Source organism: Sminthopsis crassicaudata, chromosome 2 (assembly GCF_048593235.1).
Source record: "Sminthopsis crassicaudata isolate SCR6 chromosome 2, ASM4859323v1, whole genome shotgun sequence".
Lineage (NCBI taxonomy): Eukaryota > Metazoa > Chordata > Mammalia > Dasyuromorphia > Dasyuridae > Sminthopsis > Sminthopsis crassicaudata.
The window spans coordinates 37,800,436-37,822,564 of record NC_133618.1 but is presented as its reverse complement, the minus strand read 5'-3'; the positions used below and the strand labels follow the sequence as shown (position 1 = coordinate 37,822,564).

The 22,129-nt window shown below is 41.9% G+C and overlaps 1 protein-coding gene across 15 annotated transcripts in view; it reads left to right on the top strand.

Moving 5' to 3' along the window:
* Positions 1–22,129, top strand: part of URGCP (upregulator of cell proliferation) — a 69,688-nt gene that overhangs the window by 17,997 nt on the left and 29,562 nt on the right. For 3 of the 15 annotated variants that reach the window (XM_074285832.1, XM_074285829.1, XM_074285831.1), the window contains exon 2: positions 18,359–18,527. The exons of 3 other annotated variants lie outside the window; for them this stretch is intronic. In XM_074285832.1, coding sequence (XP_074141933.1) covers positions 18,460–18,527 — 68 coding nt within the window. In that variant the 5' untranslated portion in view covers positions 18,359–18,459. Of the gene's footprint in view, positions 1–1,681; positions 2,243–6,902; positions 7,169–7,259; positions 7,555–7,652; positions 7,945–17,883; positions 18,528–18,549; positions 19,500–22,129 lie in introns of those variants that run through there. 9 more of the 15 variants (XM_074285835.1, XM_074285828.1, XM_074285838.1 and 6 more) reach the window with 9 other exon arrangements.

The following is a 22,129-nucleotide window of genomic DNA, read 5'->3' as shown; positions in this document are numbered from 1 at the left end:
TGTGTGCCAGGCATTTAGATCTGATGATCAGCAATGTGAAAAGTTACAGAGAAGTCAATATAGATCAATTCTGAGCAAAAGGCTATTGGTAAACTTGGAGGGAGAGCTGTTTGAGGATAAGGGAGAGGTCAGAAGTCAGAAGAGGTGGAGAAAAGAGTGGAAGCAAAGAGGGTAGAAGCCTTTTTCCATGATTTTTGAGTGTGAAAGGGAAGATAAGATGAGGGATGGGACAATCTAGTCAAAGCCTTTTAAAAGATTTTTTAGGCAGTAGGGAATGCTTTGGAATTAGAAGACATGCATTCAAATCTTATCTCAGAGGATTACTACCTCTATGAACTTGAGCCAGTTTTTTAATGTCCCTGGACCACAGTAAAATGAGGGCTTCAAGATCCCTCAATCCAGCATTTTGATCTAGTATCCTGTGGCAAATTCAGTAGAGTCAGCAGCCCTGGTTTCAAATCCTGGTCATCCCTTTTACTCTGTATGATGATGGATAAGTCTGTGAGCTTTAAGTTTTAACTCATCCATAAAATGGTCATAATAACGCCTGTGGTACCCACCTCAAAGAACCATTGTTAGATAATGCATCGTTTTTTTCTCCCTCCCAAGTCACCCCTCTTCTTAATTTCTCTACCACAGATTCATAGCCTTTCTTGATGACTTGATTCTAGTACCTTCCTTCTATTGATTAGTTCTAATTTATCCCACTTATACCTTATCTGCACAGCGTTGTTCCATGTTGTCTCTGCCGTTAGATTGTGACCTCCTTCAGAGCAGGGACTGTTTTTTGCCTTTTGTACATCCAGAGCTTAGTACATCCCCTGACACATAAATAGGCACTTAATAAATGCTCATTGACTTGAGTGACTGACATTGGCTTCAATATATTACCAAAGAGCACATAAAAAACTGATGACCCTGTTTAATTGGCCGTGGGGAAGCACTAAATTCCTCTGGGCCTCAATTTTCTAATCTTAAAATGGGAATAATTTTACATATGCTTCCTGCTTCACAAGGATATTGTGAGAGTCAGAGAATTGATAGTGAATATGTCTAAAAAGTTCTAGATAAGTACCATTATTGTTACATATCCTGTCCCTTAATCTAGATTCAAAGATCCATGAACCCAAGATCTTATTACACAAAGACTTACTGAATTGAATTGTCATCCTTTCATATATCTTCACTGGAATGCAAACTCCTTGAGGACCAGCCCTGTTTTATAATTTTTTAGCAATCTTCGCCCCTCGCCCCCCAAACTCTGCACACTAGGAACTCAATACATATCAGCCGTGACAAAATGAGCCCAGTACTTACAGTGAGTTAGGGGAGTCCCTAGTTCTGTTACATATTAGCTACATGGATTTTGGTCAAATCACTTAAGTTATCTGCCTCTGTTTCCTCATCTGAAAAATGAGTTGTCATCAAAGTGAAAGTCAAATGAGATAACATATCTGAACAGCATCACAAACCTTAAAGGGTTATAAGAAAGCTGGATATCTTTGCCTCTATGAGCCTGAGTTTCTTCATTTATATGAAAACCAGGGTCTAGCACCCCAAGCCATAGTGTTATGGAATAATGGGTTTAGTTTTTTTTTTTTTTTTTTTTTTTTTTTTAATAGTAATGATCATCATCCCACTTTGGCTGGCTTGTTTCAAACCAGATTTTGCTCTGGAAACTTCAGGATAGTTCATGTTGCTCTCCAAGGTCCTATGAAAGAACAAAAATTAGTATTGTTTTGGGGTACTAAATAGTCTTTCACAGACAAAATACAGGGAAAAAAAGATTTCTTCATAATCTGTAAATAAAGCAACACAATTCTCAATTCCTCATACTCCAGAATATCCCACAGTCACCCCAGGGGCCTTAAAGGTTATCTTTGAGTCTTCTGGTAAAGGCAGTGAGTTGTCCTAATAGATAATGGAGTTGGGAAGACAAGTTCAAATGCAACCTCAAACATTAACTGGGTAGTCCTAGACAGGTCACTTAACCATCTGTAAAGGGGGGGAGTGTTTAGGTAATAATAGCATCTACATCTCAGGGTTATTGTGAGGATCAAATGAGATGATGATGGCTGTAAAGTGCTTAGCATGATGCCTGGCATATATTAATAAATGCTTGCTCCCTTTCCCCTTCCCTTACACTAAGGATTTGGACTCCCATGGAAGGAAAACAAATTTGGGGTTGCTTGAGAGGCACCTCCTAGCACTTCAGTGAATGCCTTCTTCATTCCGGGGACATGTAAGACTCTAGAGTTATGGTACTGTCCCCAAGGACCTTACCCTTGAAAGGGAAATGAACTTGGAGATTTTAGAGAAAACCACTATTTCCTATCAAACCTACATTGGTGTGCATATAACTCATGGTTGTGTGGGAGAGCACGATTTATGTTTTACTACTCCCTTCCATGACTCAGTTCTTTTTGGCACTCTAGACAACCCTCCAGAAATCTCTCATTGAGATTATCAGTTGATATGTTTATACCCTCCATGGAAAGGGATGCTTCAAGTCCCCAAGCTCACTTTCCAGTAAATTCATCAAACTGATTAGCTTCCTTGATACAAACTAAAAGGACCTAAGGATTGAATCTTAGAATTGGGGTCAGGAAAACCCAAGTTCATACTCAGCTTCAGATATTTATTAGCTATGTGATCCTAGGTAAATGCTTTTTTAACCTTTCAAACTCTTTCTTTCTTTCTTTCTTTCTTTCTTTCTTTCTTTCTTTCTTTCTTTCTTTCTTTCTTTCTTTCTTTCTTTCTTTCTTCCTTCCTTCCTTCCTTCCTTCCTTCCTTCCTTCCTTCCTTCCTTCCTTCCTTCCTTCCTTCCTTCCTTCCTTCCTTCCTTCCTTCCTTCCTTTCTTTCTTTCTTTCTTTCTTTCTTTCTTTCTTTCTTTCTTTCTTTCTTTCTTTCTTTCTTTCTTTCTTTCTTTCTTTCTTTCTTTCTTTCTTTCTTTCTTTCCTTTTCCTTTCCTTTCTTTCTTTCTCTGAGGTAATTGGGGTTAAGTGAGTTGCCTGGGGTCACACAGCTAGGATGTATTAAGTGTCTGAGGTCACATTTGAACTCAGGTCCTCCTGACTTCAGGAGGACTTCTATCCACTACACCCATCTAGCTGCTCCTGTTTCCTTACTTCTTAAATGAAATCAACGATAATGGCATGTCTTACAAGTTGTTGTGAGATAACATTTCAATTGGAATAGAATTTAGCTAAAGGTTTTGAAAACTTTAAAGTGTTAAATGTTATATATATTTTACCATCTTTAATATATATTGGATTACATGGAGGAGGTAGGGGAAGGGGGAAATTGGAACACAAGGTTTTTAAAATGTCACTATTGAAAAAGTTATCCTTGCATATGTTTTGAAAATAAAAACTTCAAAAAAAATTGTCATATGTTAGGTGGTGATAGTGGTGGTGGTGGTGGTAGTAGTGGTAGTGGTGGTGGTGGTGATGGTGGTTGTAATAGCAGTGGGTGGTGGTAGTGGTAATAGTAGTAGTAGTAGTACTGATAGATAGTAGTAGGGGTTGTAGTGTTGGTAGTACTAGTAAGTGGTGATGGTAGTGGTTATAGTGCGTAGTTCGTGATGGTAGTGGTAGTAGTAGTAGTGATAATGGAAGTAGTTATTGGTGGTAGTAGTAATAGTTGGAGTGATGGTAATAATAGTAGGCTAAGGTAGTAGTAGTAGTGGTGGTAGTGGAGGAAGTCATAGTAATAGTAGTAGGTTGTGGTGGTGGTAGTAAAAGGAGGAGGAAGAGCAGTAGGAGCAATAGCAAGCTGTGTGATCCTAAGCAAATATAAGTTTCCTCTCTGTAAAGAGCAAACAATAATAGCATCTACTTCACAGGGTTGTTGTGAGGATCAAATAAGATATCATATACAAGGTACTATTTAAGTGTTTCATTGTCAATGAATATCAACCTCCTTTACCTGTAAAATGATACCAACTCCCTACCTATGTCATTAGGTAGTTATGATGGGCCAAGGAGCTAAAACCTGTTTAAAAATTGTGCTTCCTTCCTTCAAAACTCCATGAATCTGTGGTATCGTTGTAGTAGAATATAAGCTTCCGGAAGGCAAGGATTGTCTCACATTTGGATTTATATTCCCAGCACCTAATGCAGTGCCTCAAAATCTGAAAACTGTAGCCTTTGTTATTGACCAGCAGGGGTCAATGGCTGTGCATATATGCTAAAGAGTCACAGTTCAGGGGAAGCTCCCCAGGTTTCCAAATGGAAAATACCCTTGTTCTGGTCTTTTTAGAGGGTTGTTGACAACCCTCAGATGCTATTGAGATCAACTCTCCCTCATTTTCAGACAAGGAAATTGAGGCCCAGAAGAAATGATTTTTGTTCCAAGGTCATGCAGACTGAAAACAAAAGAATTACTTCTCCTAGCTATTTCTTAGGGTAAGAGCTCTACAGATGACAGGGACATGACAAATACCTGTTTCATCTCTCAACTATTCACATCTTCCTGGTATCATAGTTTTTGAAAGCAGGCTTTTGCTTTTGTATTACTATACCTTCCAACAGAAATGGGGCAAGGTGTTACAATGGAAAGAGCCTTCATTGTGGGTTTGGATCCCTGTCTGGTTGTTTTGCTGCCTGGGTGGTCATGTTAATACCTCATTCCTCTTCTCTAAAATAAAGAGTTGGGACCACGTGGTTTTTGAAATCCAGCTCCAAATCTATGGTATCATTACAATGCCATTTTTTATTTTTGTATCCATATTAAAGAACAGTCAATTAGCATTGCTAGGGATATACAAAGAAAGTCCTTTGGAACTATACATTCAGCACTCTCTGTAGAATGATGCTGCCTCCTGGTAATCATCTGATCTGACTCTTTTTCCCCAATGAGGAAACTTAGGCCCAGAGTGGATAGATGATTTCCCCAGATTCACGTTGGTACTCAGTAGAAGAAATGGAATTCAATAACATGTCTTTGGAAATTCAGTGTCTTGTTTTTAATATACCCTGTGTTAGGTCTCATTTTAGTTGTGGGCAAGGTTTGTTAGGAATTTGCACTGGGAAAGGAGAATGGTAATAAGTTCCATACCTTGGGTAGATTGCCTGATGTCAAGATACAGGTTGTTGTTCTGAGATTTGTGGAACAGGATAAATCATTCCTTTCTGGAACTGTTTCCTCACCTCGGAGGGTTGTACCAGCAGGGATTTGGGATCTTGGGGGGGGGGGCATGAATTTTTTGAAATATAGTTAAATACATTTATTTCAATTTAATTGGTTTCCATCTCAACCCTATGCATTTTACCTTATGTGTTTAAAAAACAAAAAACAAAACAAAACAAAAAAAAATGATTCTGATGAGGGGTCCATGTGCAAAAAAAGGTTAAGAACCTCTGCCCCATTTGGTAGCTAGTTAGGTGACACAATGGATAGACTGTTGGGCTACAGTCAAGAAATCTAAGTTCAAATAAGATTTCTACATATGCTATGTTCACTTCTTTTGTCTAGTTTCTCTTCTATGTTTTTTTTTTCTTTTTGCTTTGCTTTTTCTCTCCCAATATGATTCATAAAGCAATGTGCATTAAAAATACACTAAATTGAATTAAATATTTTTTTAAAAAGAAAAAAAAAATCAAATAGGTCTCAGATACTTCCTAACTATATTGGCTTATGCATTAAAAATGATACTTAATGGGGGGTCCATGGTGCAAAAAAGGTTAAAAACCTCTGCCCCATTTGGCAGCTAGTTAGATAACACAATGGATAGACTGATGGGTTACAGTCAAGAATCCTGAGTTCAAATAAGATCTCAACACATGCTATGTTCACTTCTTTTTTCTGTTTTTATTTTAATCTCTCCTATGATTTTTTCCCTGTTGCTCTCATTTTTCTCTCCCAACATGATTCATAAAGCAATGTGCATTAAAAATACATAAAATTAAATTTTTTTTAAAAAAAGGAAAAAAAATCAAGTAGGGTCTCAGTTACTTCCTAACTATTGTCTTATGCATTAAAAACAACAACAACAACATGATTCTGATGAGGGATCCATGGTGCAAAAAAGGTTAAGAATCTCTGCCCCATTTGGCAGCTAGTTAGGTGACACAATGGATAACTGATGGGCCTACAGGCAAGCATTTATGAAGCACCACTATATACCAGACACGGTGCCCCACAGATCTCCTATCCGATTTTTCTTTCCCAACATGATTCATAAAGCAATGTGCATTAAAACTACACATTAAATTAAATATTTTTTTCTTAAAAAAAAGGAAACAAAAATCAAATAGGGTCTCCCACACTTCCTAACTGTGTGACTCTGGACAAGTCACCTAACGGGTCTGCCTCAGTTTCCTCCAGTGTAAAATGGGAATGGCAATAGCATCCACCTCCCAGCTTGTGATGACGAAAGAAGACAAAACCTGTGGGGCACCGCGCCTGGTACATAGTGGTGCTTCATAAGTGCTCGTCTCCCTCCCCCGCCCCTCCTCCGAAGGAAGTGTTTTTATCTCCGGGTTTGCGAGCACCTGTGGTTCGGCGAGTCACGTGTGGGTGAATGGCACCGATGTGAATCTCATTGATTCATTCACTCGTTTAGCCGCTCCGCAGGGAGGCGATGACGGCGGTTCCAGACGCTCTCTAAGGCCCCGGGCAGCCCTGGGAGTCCGAGTCGGGAGGGATTTCGCGGCGAGCTCCCGCTCCGCGCCACGCCGCTTCTCCGAGGGCTGCGGAGGGAGCCTCGGCCAGGGTCCGTGCCCCTGCTGGGCCGGCCTGACAGCAGGGCCCCCGGGAGGATCCTCGGGCTCAGGTCTGCCCCGGGGAGGAGGGGAGGCGAGCCTCCCAGGCGCCCCCCGCCCCCGCGCGCCCGCCCCCCCCCCCCGCCCCACTCGGCTGCGGGAGCTCCGGCCAGCGAGGATGCGAGGTGCTCAGGCTCCATCCCCACATGTCCGCCGCCGCCGCCGCCGCGGGCCAGCGCAGTCCCTGGAGCAGTGCCCTGGAGCACAGTCGGTTGTGCAATCCCTAGTTATCTTAGGGGCAAGCTCCACCCTAGGGCTTTCCTTTCCGAGCCCGAGTCAGAGTGACTCACCGTTCTGCACCAGAGGAAACCGGAGCAGCCGGGGGGCCGGAGCCGGAGCCGGAGCCCGAGCCCAGACCTCGCCCGCCCGCCCTGCCCTGCCCGGCTCCGATGGCGTCTCCAGGGTGAGTGCTGCTCCTGAGCGCCCCAGCTCATCCTCCTCCGCCCAGCCCTCTCCGATGCCCGCAGCCGGCCGGCCATGGAGCTCCCAGCCCAGCCCGGGCCCGCGGAGGAGGCCCGCGCTGGCTCCGGGAGACACTTTGGCCTGACTTTCCACTGGCAGGGAATTTAATCCTAGTGGAAATTTCTGAGCTCGCAGCTCCGGAGGCCTGACTAGCCGGTTTCTTTAACTGTTTCCCTGCTGGGGGACGCTGAGAGGGAGAGCTGCTTCCCAGGGAGCAGTCCCCGGGCGGGCCCGAGCTTAGCTTCCCTCACACCTTTGTCCTCGGCCCGGGGGAGGGCCGGCACCGAGCGGCTCGCTCGCCTTTGACTTTTGAGACTTCCTTAGCCTGTACGTTCAGGTTCAATCATAAGGGAAGGGGGAGGGGGGAGAACTAAAGCCAGCGGCCGTAGGGCGCTCTGCAGCCTGCTGCCTCTCAGATACTGTGGGCAATACTGGCCCAGGGAGGAGGGCTTTGGAAGCCCTCGGGGCCTGTGGGAGCGCCGGGGGCCCGCGGCCCCGCGGCCCTTCAGGGGCCAGACTCCTGCTCCTGGAAGCGGCCAAGGTCCGTGTCCTCCTCCTCCAGGGAAAGGGAAGCCTGATGGCTAGCGAGCGCTGAGGAAGAATGTTTGCATTGGCAGGGCATCTAGAGGCCGAGCTCTTCTGGGATTCTCCCACCGGCCAGCAGTGTGTGGTCCTGCGGAAACGCATTTCTCCCGTCCCTGAAATGGATGATCTTGGGCAAGTTAAGGCAGCCTGTGTGGGCCTCATTTTCCCCTTCTGATGACCACCTAGATTCCTCCTGGGCTCCCAGGCTGGATACTGGGGGTGTGGGCTCCTCCTAAACTGGAACTTTGAGTCTGGCACTCCAACCCCCCCCCCCACACACACACACACACGCTCCCCAACTCCTAGCAACACAGACACTCACACCCGGCACATACATTTGGGCAGGCTGTGCTTCATTGAGTAACTGAAGGTTAGTCATGTGGCTGGCGGAAAGGCCCGATGATGCTTGGGGAAAGAATCCCGAACCAGATGAGGCTGACTGCAGTGTCCCCATTTTCGGGCTGACCCGCTCTAACAGCTGGGGTGGGGGTGGGGGTGGGGGGGGGAATCTCGAGAGGCTGAGGGGAGGGAGTGGAAACTATCCCACTGACTCCTGTGAGAAACCCTGGGCCTTTAGAGGGTGGGTGGTCCAATGGTTTCCCAAAGATCTAAATAGGAATTTAGTGAGAAAAAGTATACGAAGGGCCCAAGGCACCCCATTGCCATTCTTGTAGCTCAAGGGTAATTCTTTTTCTGCTGCTTTTGGTGAAATTTGCTGTCATTTCTCCTGATAGAATATCATCTGTAGACATTTACGGAGCGCTCAGCTCGGAAGCAAGTGGTACATACATTGCCATTCTCATTTCACAGATGGAGAAAACAGGCTCAGAAAGGTTGTTGTTTCTCTAGGGCTACAGAGCTAGTCATTGGTAGGCTTTTTTTTTTTTTTTTTTTGGCTGAGGTTAAGTGGCTTGTCCAGGGTCACTAGGAAGCGTAAAGGGTTTGAGCTCAGGTCCTGCTCACTTTAGGGCTGGTGCTCTATTAGTTGCACCACCTAGCTGCCCCCATTGTTGGCTTTTAGTCCAATCTTTCTGATGCCAGATCCAGCATTCTATCTACTATGTCCTGACGCCTCTGTAGTTTAGAGTTAGGGGCTTTGAGAATCCAAGCCAGGCATTCTTAACTTTTTTGTGTGTCATAAAATCCTTTGACATTCTGGTGAAACTTATGGACCCCCCTTTTCTGAATAAGGCTCTTAAAGGTACAAGATACATAGGATTATAAAGGGAAGCAATTATATCAAAATGTAGTTATCAAAATAGTTTTTAAAAGTTCATATACCCCAAGTTAAGAATAGGGTGCCTTGGGGCATCCAGGTGACACAGTGGATAGAGTCTTGAAGTCAGGAGGGACCTGAGTTCAAATATGGCCTCAGACACTTAACACTTCCTGGCTGTGTGACCCTGGGCAAGTCACTTAACCCCATTTGCCTGGGGGGGGGGGAAATCCCTGTCTTAGGCCAACCCTCCCATTTTTACTGCTTAAGGAATTAGAAGTCTAGAGAAATTGAGTAACTGATGACTAATGTAGCTAGTTAGCAAAAATTGTTTATGCATATGTCATTTCAAGAAATTGGACTTTGGTCACTGTCTAACTTAATTTTCTCTCCCCTCCATTTTATAGATAAGGAAATTCAGACCTAGAGTGGTCACGTGACTTAGCCGAACTCACATAGTAAATAGGAGCTGGGATTCAAACCCTCCTACCTAGGGATTTTTCCACTATCCCCTTAGTTCTCTATACAATTACAAGTTTCTTAAAGATGGAAACAAGGTAGGGACTCAGCACTTAACAAAATGCTGGGAATCTATGCAAGCAGCAGCATCCAAATGGGGAAGTTCCCACCAAGTGCATCCATGAGTCTGGTTTTCCACAGCACAGGTACATCCGAGCCCACGTGGCTTCCTGGCTTCAGAGGAAGAGAGCAGCCTCATAAAGGGTAGCGCAGGGAAGGGCCTAGCAGGGCTGTAGGGCAAAGCAAAGCAGGGTAGGGCAGGGAGCTTTTTTCTTATCCTTGTTCTGGAAGAAGGCCAAAATCTCCTGAGAATGTGGAAGGGCCTTAGTACAGACATATGCAATGCAGTGACCCTCTGGCTCCTACAGGGCTGCCTGATATGTCAGTTTTTGATAAGGCAGGTCCTCTCTGCCATGGAGAAGTCAACGATTCAACAAATGCTTATCATAGAAAGCACCTATTATGTGCCAAGCACTGTAGGTACAAAATCCCCTTCCCTCCCTCCCTAACCACCCCCACCAAGAACCATTTCTTGTCCCCAAAGAGCTTATATTCTACTGGAAGTAGCTCTAGCGGGTAGAGATAAGTACAAGGTGATTTGAGGAGGGAGGAGAGAGTATTAATATCTGGGGAGAACAAAAGAGCTTTGAAGGAAGAGGTGACATCTGAGCTGAGTTTTAAAGGCGCATAAAGATTCTGAAAGAAAGAGGTGGGAAATGGAATATATAGCACAATAAGGGGAGAAATACAGCTAATGACAGCAGTTGGAAAAAGATTGTGTAGGGCTTTAAATATCAAGCTGGGAAGGTTGTTGTATTTTATCCTAGATCTTATCTAAGACTTGGCAATTGACTGGACATTGGGGAGAGGAACGCATCAAAGATGCAGTTAAAGTTTCAGATCTGGGCAAGTTGGAGGATGGCAGTACTCTCCACAGAAATAAGGATTTTTGAGACAACTATGTGACTCAGTGGGATAGAACACAGGCCTCAGAGTCAGGAGGACCTGAGTCCAAAACCAGCCTCAGACACTTACTAGCTGTGTGACCCTGGGCAAGTCACATAAACTGATTCAAAAGCCTCCAAAAAAGAAAAGAAATAAGGTCCTTTGTGGAAGAGATGGAGTAAGGGTTGGATGAGAAGCCCAATTTTTGTATGATAATTATAAATTAAAATATTGTAAATGAGTACAATACCTAATCACCAAGCATTTATTAAGGGCTTATTGTAATTAATTGTAGCTTGCATTTATAAATCACTGTAACTTTGCAAAGTGCTTTATAAATGTTCTCTCAGCCCCCCAGGAACCCTTGGGACCTGAGAGGTAGGTGCAATTTTTATCCCCCATTTACAGAAGAAATTTAGGCAGGCAGAGATTAGCTAATTTGTGCAGGGTCAGACAGCTAGTTACTTGTGTGAGGCTGTATTTGAACTCAGGTCTTCCTGATTCCAGGCCCCAGAGCTCTTATCCACTGCCCCATCCAGATGCCTATTATATACCAGGCACTATGTTAAATTCAGGGATTTAGGGGAAGGTGAGAGGAGAGAAGACCCAGATGGTGGATTTAGAGCAGACCAGCCATGTTTCTATTACTATGTCTTCTGGGTGTTTCCAGTGGAGATGGAGAATTAGGAGGATGCTACCCTGGGAGCCCAAAGAGTGAGAAATGTTGAAGACCAGATGCTACTTAGACTTCCAGCAATAAAGAAAGAAGTCCCTCTAAAACCTGACTTTCTCTACTGTGTGAGACAAAGGTTATGGGAATCCCTTGGTCTGGATTAGTTAAGCATCTGGCCTTAGGTTGGGTAGTTCCTTGCCTTCAAGTAGCTTTCAATCTATCTGGAAAGATCAAGCATATTGCAATTCAAAAAGTTAAATTATGGCAGGGACATATAGGGATTGCACCTGTGGGTTCATTAATCTGGCGAACTCTCAGGTGAGGAGAAACCCTCTCTCAAAACTAAATGTCAGCTTCTTTTCAATAGAGAGTCTTTAAAAAAAGTATTTTATTTTTCCAAATACATGCAAAGATAATTTTCAACATTCATCTTTGCAAAACCTTATGTTCCAAATTTTTCTTCCTCTCCCTCTCCCCTGTCCCTTAGACAGCAAGCAAAATAGGTTAAACATGTGCAGTTTTTCTAAATATAGTTCCATATTCATCATGCTGCACAAAAAAAATCAGATCAAAAGGGGAAAAAAAGAAAAAAAATAAGCAAACAAACAACAACAAAAAAAGTGAAAATACAATGCTTTGATCCACATTCAGTTTCCATAGTTTTTTTCTCTCTCTGGATGCAGATGGCTCTTTCTATCACAAGTTCAATGGAGAATCTTAAAAAGAGTTGATTAAAAACACTTAAAGAGATTAGATGACCTGTCTAGGTTCAGTTTATGTCAGAGGCAAAATTGACCTCCCCCTCCCCCAGGTTTGCCAGGTTCAAGGACAGCAACCTTATCTACTGCATCATGCTGAAAGATAAACAACAGCTCTAGCAATGCCATAAAGTGGTGTGTGATTGGTTGCTGAAGGGATGCTACAGGTCAAAGTGCTAAATTAGTCCTTGAGAAGAAGGGCAGGTTAATCAATCAACATTTATTAAGTGCTTACTGTGTTCCAGGCGCTATAGATTATATCTAATAATCTAAGATTTCATAAAGAAGCAGGAGGAGGGTTTTCATAGAATCACAGAAACTCTTCATTGACAGAGACTGTAAGAGCCTCTCCTCAGTCTGGTTCTGAACCAGATTCCCTGCTATAACATCCTTAATAATGGCTTGTCTATCTGCCTTCACTTGAGTACCTCCCATGATAGAAATCTCACTCTTTCTGGGGAAACCCATCTCAAACCTGGATAGCACTAATTATTAGAAAGTTTTTTCCTTCTATCAAACCTAAATCTGTCTCTCTACAACTTGTAACTCAATTCGGCCCCATGGAACCAAGACAAAATCTAATCATTATTTTATTTTATTTTTGGAGGCTGAATGACAGCTTTTTGAGTTGAATGACTTGCCCAGGATTACACAGTTAGCTAGTTAGTATCTTAGATCACATTTGAGCTCAAATCCTCCGGACTTCAGAGCCAGTGTTCTAGCTGCTCCCTTTTAATTTTTTTTTATTTTAATTTTTCTAAGCACAATATTTGAAGGCAGCTATCATAATCATTCCCTGTACCATCCCTAGTCTACTCTTTTTAGTTTTGTTTTTTTTTTAATTCACTGATATATTTTGCTTGGACATAATATACTTTCCAAGAAATCCTCTTACAAAATGCACAGTTTATGAACAGATGTGGTGTGAAAGAAATGGGATCATAAAATATGCATAGTGACTACAACAATGCAAATGAAAGGATCTCTAAAAAAATCTCAAACTCTTAAGTAACTGAAAATTTAATAATGGTCCTCTTCCTTTCTGAAGAAAGGTGAACAACCAAGAGGAAAGAATATGTTAGCAGATTTTAAGTTTTAGATGATCTTGGTTGTCTTTGTAAGGAGGGAGGACCTGTGGTGTGGGACCTGTGCTTTAGCTATACCACTTTGGGGAGTGAATGATGGGTAGTTTAGAATAGGTGAGACTGGAGGCCCATAGGCTATTGCAATAGTCCAGGAGTGAGTCGACGAGAACCTGTACCAGGAGGGCAGCAGCATCAGAGAAGAGAAGCTTTGTGTATTCAAGAGATGCTGCAAAGGTGAATCTGGCAGGCCTTTGCACCATATTGAACATGGGGTTGTAAGAGATAGTGAATCCAGAATGACATCTCCATATGAACGTGAGGGGCTAGGAGGATGGTGATTCCCTCAACAGTAATAGAAAGAGGGGAGTCTTTAGGGCAAAGATAATGAGTTCGGTTTTAGACATGTTGGTTTTAAGATGTTTTGGGGACATTGAATTTGAGATGTCTAATAAGATGCAAGACTGGACTCAGAAGGGAGAGATGATGGTTGGTTAAGTAGATCTGAGAGTTGTCATGAATGCGAAGACTTAATCCATGGAAGTTGATGAGATTATAAGAGAAATGGTATAGACAGAGAAGAGAAAAGGGTCCAGAAAAGCATTTATTAAGTGCTTACTTGTATCAGGTGTTTATGCAAAGCCCTGCAGAGACAAAGAAAGGCAAAAAATAGTTCCTGACTTTGAGAAGCTAACTGGAGGAATAACTAGGAACATTCAAGATACACACAGAGCGGATGGGAAGATAAGCTGAAAGAGAGGTGTTGGGGTGCTAGGTTGCCCAGAAAACACCTCTTACAAGATAAGCTTTGAATTTGATGCAAGCCAGAGGAACTAAGAATTGGAGATCATCATTCTAGGATGAGAGCAAGCTGGCGAAAAAGATAGGAGAGGAATGTGATATCCAAGGAATTGCATGTAAGCCGGTGTAACTAGATTGTGAAGAGTATAAAGAGAATCAAATGTTGAGAAAATTAGAAAAGTAGGAAGGGTCAAATTTATTAGGAGTTAAAGTTAGAGGACTTTAATTTTTGATCCTACATCTAATAGGGAACGACCTTAAGCAAAAGAGTAACATAGTTCAGAATTAAACTTTAGAAAAATCTTCTTTGCAGCTAAGTGGAGGATAAATTGCTGTGGAAAGAGATTTGAGGTGGGGAGACCAATTAGATTGGCAAAGGAGAGTTGAGGGGAGAAATGAAGATCGTGGTTCTGTTTGTAGGGAAAGGTTCTGAAGATAGAAAAAACTTGGCAAAGGGATGGATATATGGGGTGAATGAGAGTGAACAGAAAAGGATAACACTGTGGTTGTTTGTCTGAGTGACTCTGGTGCCCTCAATAATAAATGGGAACTGGGGCAGCTGTGTGGTACAATGGGTAGAACATCAATCCTGGAGTCAGGAGGACCTGAATTCAAATAACAGCCATAGATACTTGACACTTAACTACCTGTATGATCCTGGACAAGTCACTTAGCCCCAATTGCTTCGCATATGTGTGTGTGTGTATATATATAAAGAGAGAGAGAGAGAGAGAGAGAGAGAGAGAGAGAGAGAGAGAGAGAGAGAGAAAGACATATATAAAATAGGCAATTTTTAAAAGAGGGAAACTTGGGGGGCAAGGTAGAAATCATGAATTTTGGGGGCATGTTGAAGTCAGATATCCAAGAGGCTATAAAGATATGTGACTATAAATTAGGAGATACATATGTGCATACACGAACACACATGCATGCATATATGTGCACATACATATGTAATATATGTATGTATACATGTCTATATATACACATATATAAATATATACATATATGTACACAACATATATACATAATGTGTGCATGTGTATACATGTCTATGTCTGTCTCTCTCTACATATATATATACATATATATATATATATATATATATATATATAAAACATCTACATACACACCCCATATATCTATATCTCTCTATATCATCTTTATAGAATTGATAATGGAACCTTTGGAAACTAATGGATCACCAAGTGAGCTCCTATAACTTGAAGACAAGATGATTAGGTTAGATAATATATGAGTTCTTTGCAAACCTTTCAATACTACATAGATGGTAGCTATTATTATTTCACAGAATTTAGTCTCTGTTTTTTGGTAATACAATTTTTAAATCCCCACATGCCAAATCCTCACCCTCTATCTCTTGCCCTCCTCCCCACTTCCCTGCAATCAAAAACTATCCACAGAAAGAAGGGCTGACCATTATTTAACCAGGATCTTGTTGCCTTTTCATATTGACTCTACTTACTTTGTTGATACCATTATGTATATGGTTTCTTAAGTTTATTCTTCTCCCATCCCTCATGTCTATAAGTGACTCTCCGATGATCTGGAACCCTTCACTATCCTGCTTGTCTCTCCAGATTGGCAATGTATTTCCTAAAACATGATGCTCAGAATTGAATATCATAGTTCAGATATAGTTTGATTACAGAAGAATGGAATGGAATTCTCCCCTTGCCTCAGTTTTTGGGGGGGCTGAAACAATTGGGGTTAAGTGACTTGCCCAGGATCACACAGCCAGGAATATGTCTGAGGCCAGATTTGAGCTCAGGTCCTCCTGACTTCAGGGCTGGTGCTCTATCCACTATAACAACTAGCTTCCCTACCCCTTGCCTCATTTTAGATATTCCACTTTCAGGGTAGCCAAGGGACTCATTAGCTTTTGGGGTGTGGGGCTACCATGTCACATTCTGGCTTTGTTCTGAATTTACTTTTTTATTTTGGTCTTCAGTGTTAGTTAAGCAGAAAGGAGCAGGAGTGAGGAGAGAAAGAGATATGGTCACATATCACAAGTGTCAGGGCATTTTCAAGAGATGCTGCCAAGTGGACCAATCTGATGGGAGCATAAGATCTGGGCAGCTAAGTAGTTGGTGTGGGTGGGGGCCATATTGCAGAAAGCCTGCGGTGCCAGGCTAATAAGAAATGTGGATTTTATATTCTAGAGAATGGAGAGTCAGTTGGGATTCTAAAGCAAGAAAATGATATAACGAAAGCAGTTCTGGAGAGCTTTGTTTTGTTTTGTTTTTTAGAAGAAAAGTCTATCTTCAGAGGTAGCTAGGAAGCTCCATGGATAGTGTTAGCTATTGAGGCAAGAAGATCTGAGTTCAAATGCAACTTCATTGAGGTGTGACCTTGGGCAAATCACTTAGCTTTCATTTATCTCAGTTTCCTTATCCCTAAAATGGGGATAATAATAGCAGCTGTATGAGCATCAAATGAGTTAATGATTGTAAATGCATAGCATGATGCCTGGCACATAGCAAGTGCTGTGTAAATGTTAGCTATTGTTATTATCCTAGGACCATAGATTTGGAACTATCTAATCTATTTAATCTAATTATCTAATCTAGCCTCATTTTACAGATAAGGAAACTGAGGCACAGAGAATTTAGGTCAGAGGATTAGAACTAAAAGTGATTTTAGGCAACATTTAATCCAGAGGTTTTGAACTTGAATCCATGAACTTTTTTTGATAACTGTAATTTGACATAATCCTTTGTAATAAATTCTAGGTATTTTGTGCATTTGAAAACACAGTTCTGAGGAGGAGTCCATAGATTTCATCAGACATCCCAAGAGTCCAAGACACAAAATAGGTTAAAAGTACCTTATGTCATCATCTAAGCTATTCATTTTACAGATGAAGAAACTGAGGCTTGGATGAGTTAGGCGGCTTGCCCTACATCATACTTTCCTTTATGTTTAGGCTTCTGGAATTGGGCCTGACCCTCCAAGTTATGATGGTTTCAAACAGACCACCTGTATCTGCCTGACACTGAGCAAGTTCTGTGGTCATGACACTGAAAAACAACCTAGTCTCAGTTTTCTCATCTGTAAAGTGGGACTAATAACATCTGTCCCCCCACAGCACAGGGCTGTACTTCTCCACAAATCCCAAAAGACTTTTATAGTGATATGAATCGAGATCATTTGTGTGATTGCAACTCTCTAATTCTGGATAGAGCTGCTGCCTTAGTTCTCCTTTTATATTTTAGAGGAGTAAGCATTTTTCCTGGGTGGGCCCCAGATGTACCCCTTTGACTTCTGGTTAAGATCCTAGTGACTTCATTTCCCCTCCCCCATCAACTGGGCTCATGGCCAACTGGTTTCTTTCTCTTTTCTGCTCCCCAGCTCTTGACATGAACTCTCTAGAGAGAGGTTGCCTTTGGATTCAAATACCATGAACAGGCTGTTCTTCCTTCTGTCTTTTTTCTTGGTTTGTCCGACAGACTTTACCTCCCACTTCAAATTAGAGGTGGGTGGCAAGAAAATAAGATTCAACCAAGAGAAGTTAATCTAGATAAGGGATTCTTAACCCGGGCTCTACAGGGGTCTTTGGAAAAATTTCAGGAGGTACTTCAACTTTGTTTTGAGAAAAAAAATAATGCCATCTTTATTTTTGCTAATCTCTAACTGAAATTTAGCATTTCCCTTGATTATTTAAAAACCTGATTCTGAGAAAGAGTATATAGCTTCATCAGCCTGGCAAAAGGCTCAGAACCTAGATCTATACCCCAGCTTCTTAAACTGTGGGTTGAGACCCCATGTGCGGTCCAATAAACTGAATGTGGGAATTGTGAAATTGTGATTATCAGTAAAGAGTTGATGTGTATTTTATACACCCAGGGCCAAGTAAAAATTTCTCAGGCAAAAAGGAGTCGAGAGTAGGAAAAGTTTAAGAAGCACTGATCTAGGGGCAGCTAGGTGGCGCAGTGGATAGAGCACCAGCCCTGAAGTCAGGAAGACCCGAGTTCAAATCTGGTCTCAGACACTTAACACTTCCTGGCTGTGTGACCCTGGGCAAGTCACTTAATCCCAATTGTCTCAGAAAAAAAAAAAAAAAAAAAAAAAAAAGTAGCAGCAGTAGCCCTGGCCTAGACAGAAAGTGGGAGCAGGGAAGAATCAGAACTGAGAAATGATAAGGTCCAAAGTCCAGGAAGCCAAAATACGAGGGGATGAGAAAAACCAGTGAGAAGATGGGGGAGGAGAAGGGGAAGATCTGTTCTTTTTCAGGTTTTTGTTTATCCTTATGGTTCTCATTGCCAGCCTTGTTCTGCCCTGCCCCCAACCTCTCCCCTTCACTTGTTCACCACCCCATCTTCCCCCCCCAATCCAGTTCCTCTCACCTTCCACCAGCTGTTGACACCACTTCCCTGTACAGTATCAATCAATCAATTACTAAGTACTTATCAAATTCCTACTCCATGCCAGGCATTATGCCAGGCCCTGGGAATACAAATCCCCAAATGAGTCAGACTTTGTCTTCCAGGGGCACACATTCAGTTTGAATGGGGTTCCATCTTGTCCACAGATAAGTAAATGCAGAATATATACAAAATAAAATCACAGAGATGAAGGGGAAGAGGGGAGTAGACAGCACAGAGTGAGAAGAGCCAAATAACACCTGGACGCATGAAAGGCTTCTTGCAGACAGTGGCAGAGGGAAGGCATTCCAGGGATGGAGAACAGCAAGTGCAAAGGTATGGAGATGGGAAATGAATGTTATCTTCTCAGAACAATGATTAGAGTAGTTTGGCTAGGAGCAGAGTTCGTGGGGGGAGAGAAATAACATGTCATTAGCAATCAAAGACAATATGAAGCCAGGTGTTAATCGAGATGGAGTTCAATTGCTAAATGGAGGAGTTGTATTTTAATTCTAGGAGCACAGAGGTGACACAGAGCTGGACTTTAGGAATATCAATTTGGCAGCCATTTGTAAGATGAATCCCCATTCAGGGATTTATAATCTAAATTTGGCAAATAAAGCCAATCAATCAATCCTCCTGATTTCCAGTAGACATTTACAAGTAGTTAAGAACCTACTTTTATGTCTCTGGACTTCCTAATAGCAGGATAATTTCCAGATGTGCCAAGTCCACCAGCATTATTATGTGCCTCCTATATTCCAGGGACTCTGCTAAGAGCTAGGATGCAAAAAAAGACCAAAAAAAAAGAAAAGAAGAAAAAGGATCATTATTATCACAGTTAAAGGGGAGATGTTAACAGCTACATATAAATGAAAGAGAGAAAAGATAAATTGTAGGATGGCATTAGCATTAAGAGGGGTTGGGAAACTGAGTAGAAAGGGGGATTGGGAAAGTAAGTGAGGAGAGAGAGAATTCCAGGCCCGGAAGATAGCCTTTGAAAATGAAAGAATAACAAGGAGGAGACAAAAGGGAATAAGACGTAAGAAGATCAACATTTTGGGGAGATTTCAGGCTGGTTTGGAGGCATCTCTCCCATCAGAGCAGGAAGGTATCTTTTCTAGAAAGAGACCCATCCAATGGCTAGCCCAATGGAGACTCTTTACTGGAGGGGACTTGATGACTCCTCCAGGCTGAGTTGGACTGGACCAATCCATCAGACTCATCTAGAGGTCGGCCTCAAGAGCAAGCTACATGAAAGGTGGAAAGATGTCACTCTTGGAAGCAATTATTCATGAAGAAATCAAGGTGAAGTAATTTGTCTAGTGTCTTAAATGTAGTAAGTAGCAAAGCTAGAAGTCAAAGCCACATGCTTTGACAAGTCTGATACGGTGTTTTCCTCTATTCCTCTTTTGTGGTGAGGTTAATGTAGCCAAAGAAATTATCTTAGAAATCAAATCGTCCTGGTGGGGGGGAGAGAGACGGGAGAAAGGAAAGTTCTTGCAATTTAACTGAATCTGAGGAGAGAATCTTTGTAAAGCAATAGGTACAGTGCCTGGCACACAACAGGTGTTTAATTCCCTTTCCTTCTCCCTCGGAAGTCTCAGAGGAACCTTTTCTATTAAGGATAGGTAGTGAGGGGCAGCTAGGTGGTGTAGTGGATAGAGCACCAGCCCTAAAGTCGGGAGGATCTGAGTTCAAATGTGGCCTGAGACACTTAGCAGGGCCTAGCTGGGTGGCCCAGGGCAAGTCACTTAACCCCAGTTGCCTCAGCAACAAAAGAAGAAAAAGAAAGATAGTGAGACCCAAAGGCCTTCCTTCAGAAAGAATCTACCCACATCAGGGGTATGGTATGGGAATACTGCAATGGAATGGGGATCCTCCACTAGAAACAGGGTTGTCCAATGAATTCTACTGGTGAAAATGAGGGATTCAGGGAGTTCCACCTGATGAAGGGGATATAGGATAGGGCAGGGATAGACATGGAATAGACTGAGAAGCTTCTCCCACACAGTGTAGTGTAGAGAAGGATAGGACTTGAATAGGTTAAGTTCTGGAATTACTTTTCTCTACCCAGAGAGGAGGACTGAGCAGAGTGTTCCTCACCTAGGGGCTCAGGATAGCTGAAGGAACTCCCTTGCCTAGTCATATAGAATAGCTTAGAGGTTCTTTCTACCTGGTTAAATGTGTGTGTGCGCGCGTGTGTGTATACATACACACAAATAATATAGATAGATAGATAGATAGATATATACACATATACATATATTTCTATATATACACATATTTCTATGTGTATTATATATATTGTGTATATAAAATAGATGTTTGCATATACATTATACATATAAATTTCTACTTTATCTTGTTACAAGAAAATTCAAGGTGGCTAAGTTAAGTGTAAAATAAATTAAAATGTAAAAATTAAAATAAATTAAAATGTAAAATAACTCACAATGTAAAAAAAAGTTAAAGTGTAAAAATGTAAATAAGTTAAAATGTAAAAAGAGGAGAAGTCATTATGGTCCAACTTTCTCCATTTTACAGATGAGGAAACTAAGGCCCAGAGAAATTATAATGGCTTGCCCAAGGTTACACAGGCAGTAAATAGCAAGAAGCAAAATTTGAACTCAGGTCCTCTGATTTCTACAACTAAAAATTGAATTTGGTTTTTAAGTTCCCTGGCAGTTAAGAAAGGAATTTACATAGCTTATGTGGTCTTCATTTCTAAGCAGAAAAAAAAAAAAAAAAAAAAAAAGGGAGGGGGATTCATTTGCATTGACAAAATAAAACATGTCCTAAATCTCAATAGTAATCAGGATATGGATCTTGTAAAAAAATATATATATTAAACAGCCCACCCCCTTCCCAGGAAGATAGAGAAAAATTCTAGACCTTTGTTCTCCTTTTCATAACCCTGTTTGGAGTTTTCTTGGCAGAAATATGGCACTAGTTTGGTGTTTCCTTCTCTAGATCATTTGGCAGATGAAGAAACTGAGGAAAATAGGGTTAAGTGACTTGCCCAGAGTCATACAGATAGGAGGCATCTAAGGCCATATTTGAACTCTGGAAGATGAGTCTTCCTAGCTTCAGGCTCATGCTGTATGCACTGTGGCACTCCCTAGCAGTTAGTTCTCCCTCACTTTACTGATGAGCAAACTAAGACTCAGACTTGCCCAAGATAACCCAGCTATTAAGTTGGGCAGTGACTCAATAAATCTTTATTAAGCACCTACCAGAGTGCCTAGGCACTTTGCTGAGCACTAAAGCTACATATACAAAAACAAACAAAAAATGCAAAACAACAGAACAATCCCTGCCCTCAGAGAACTTACAATCTAATAGGAGAAGGGGCAGCTAGGTGGCACAGTGGATAGAGCACCAGCCTTGAATTCAGGAGGACCTGAGTTCAAATCTGGTCTCAGACACTTAACACTTCCTAGCTGTGTGACCCTGGGCATGTCACTTAACCCCAGCCTCAGAAAAGGGGGAAAAAAAATCTAATAGGAGAAGACACAAAAAGAAGCATAAAGAGGGAAGCTAGGCTGTGAATGTACATGAAGTGCACATAATCAGGTGATTAGGAAGTGGTAGAAGCCCCAAATACAGCAGCTAGGTGAGAAATGAGATCTGAGCTGGGCTCTACCTGAGGGAGATAATCCAAGGCTGTTGGGACCATTAGGATCCAATGAGGGTCACAAAGAATCATACACAACCAAAAATGGCTGAATGACAAGCCTCAGACAACTGCCGTTTCAGAGGGCAGCTCTCAATGGGTAGAAGTTCCCGTTTCTAATTAAATTATGGTCCTGGTCCCCCTAAACCTGGGGAGTAAGGGGCAGTGGGATATGTAGTTGGACTCTTTGCTATATAATTCTAGACAAGTCTTTAATTTGTTGGGCAATTCCATAAGATTTATCTACTAATAGGCTGTTAGC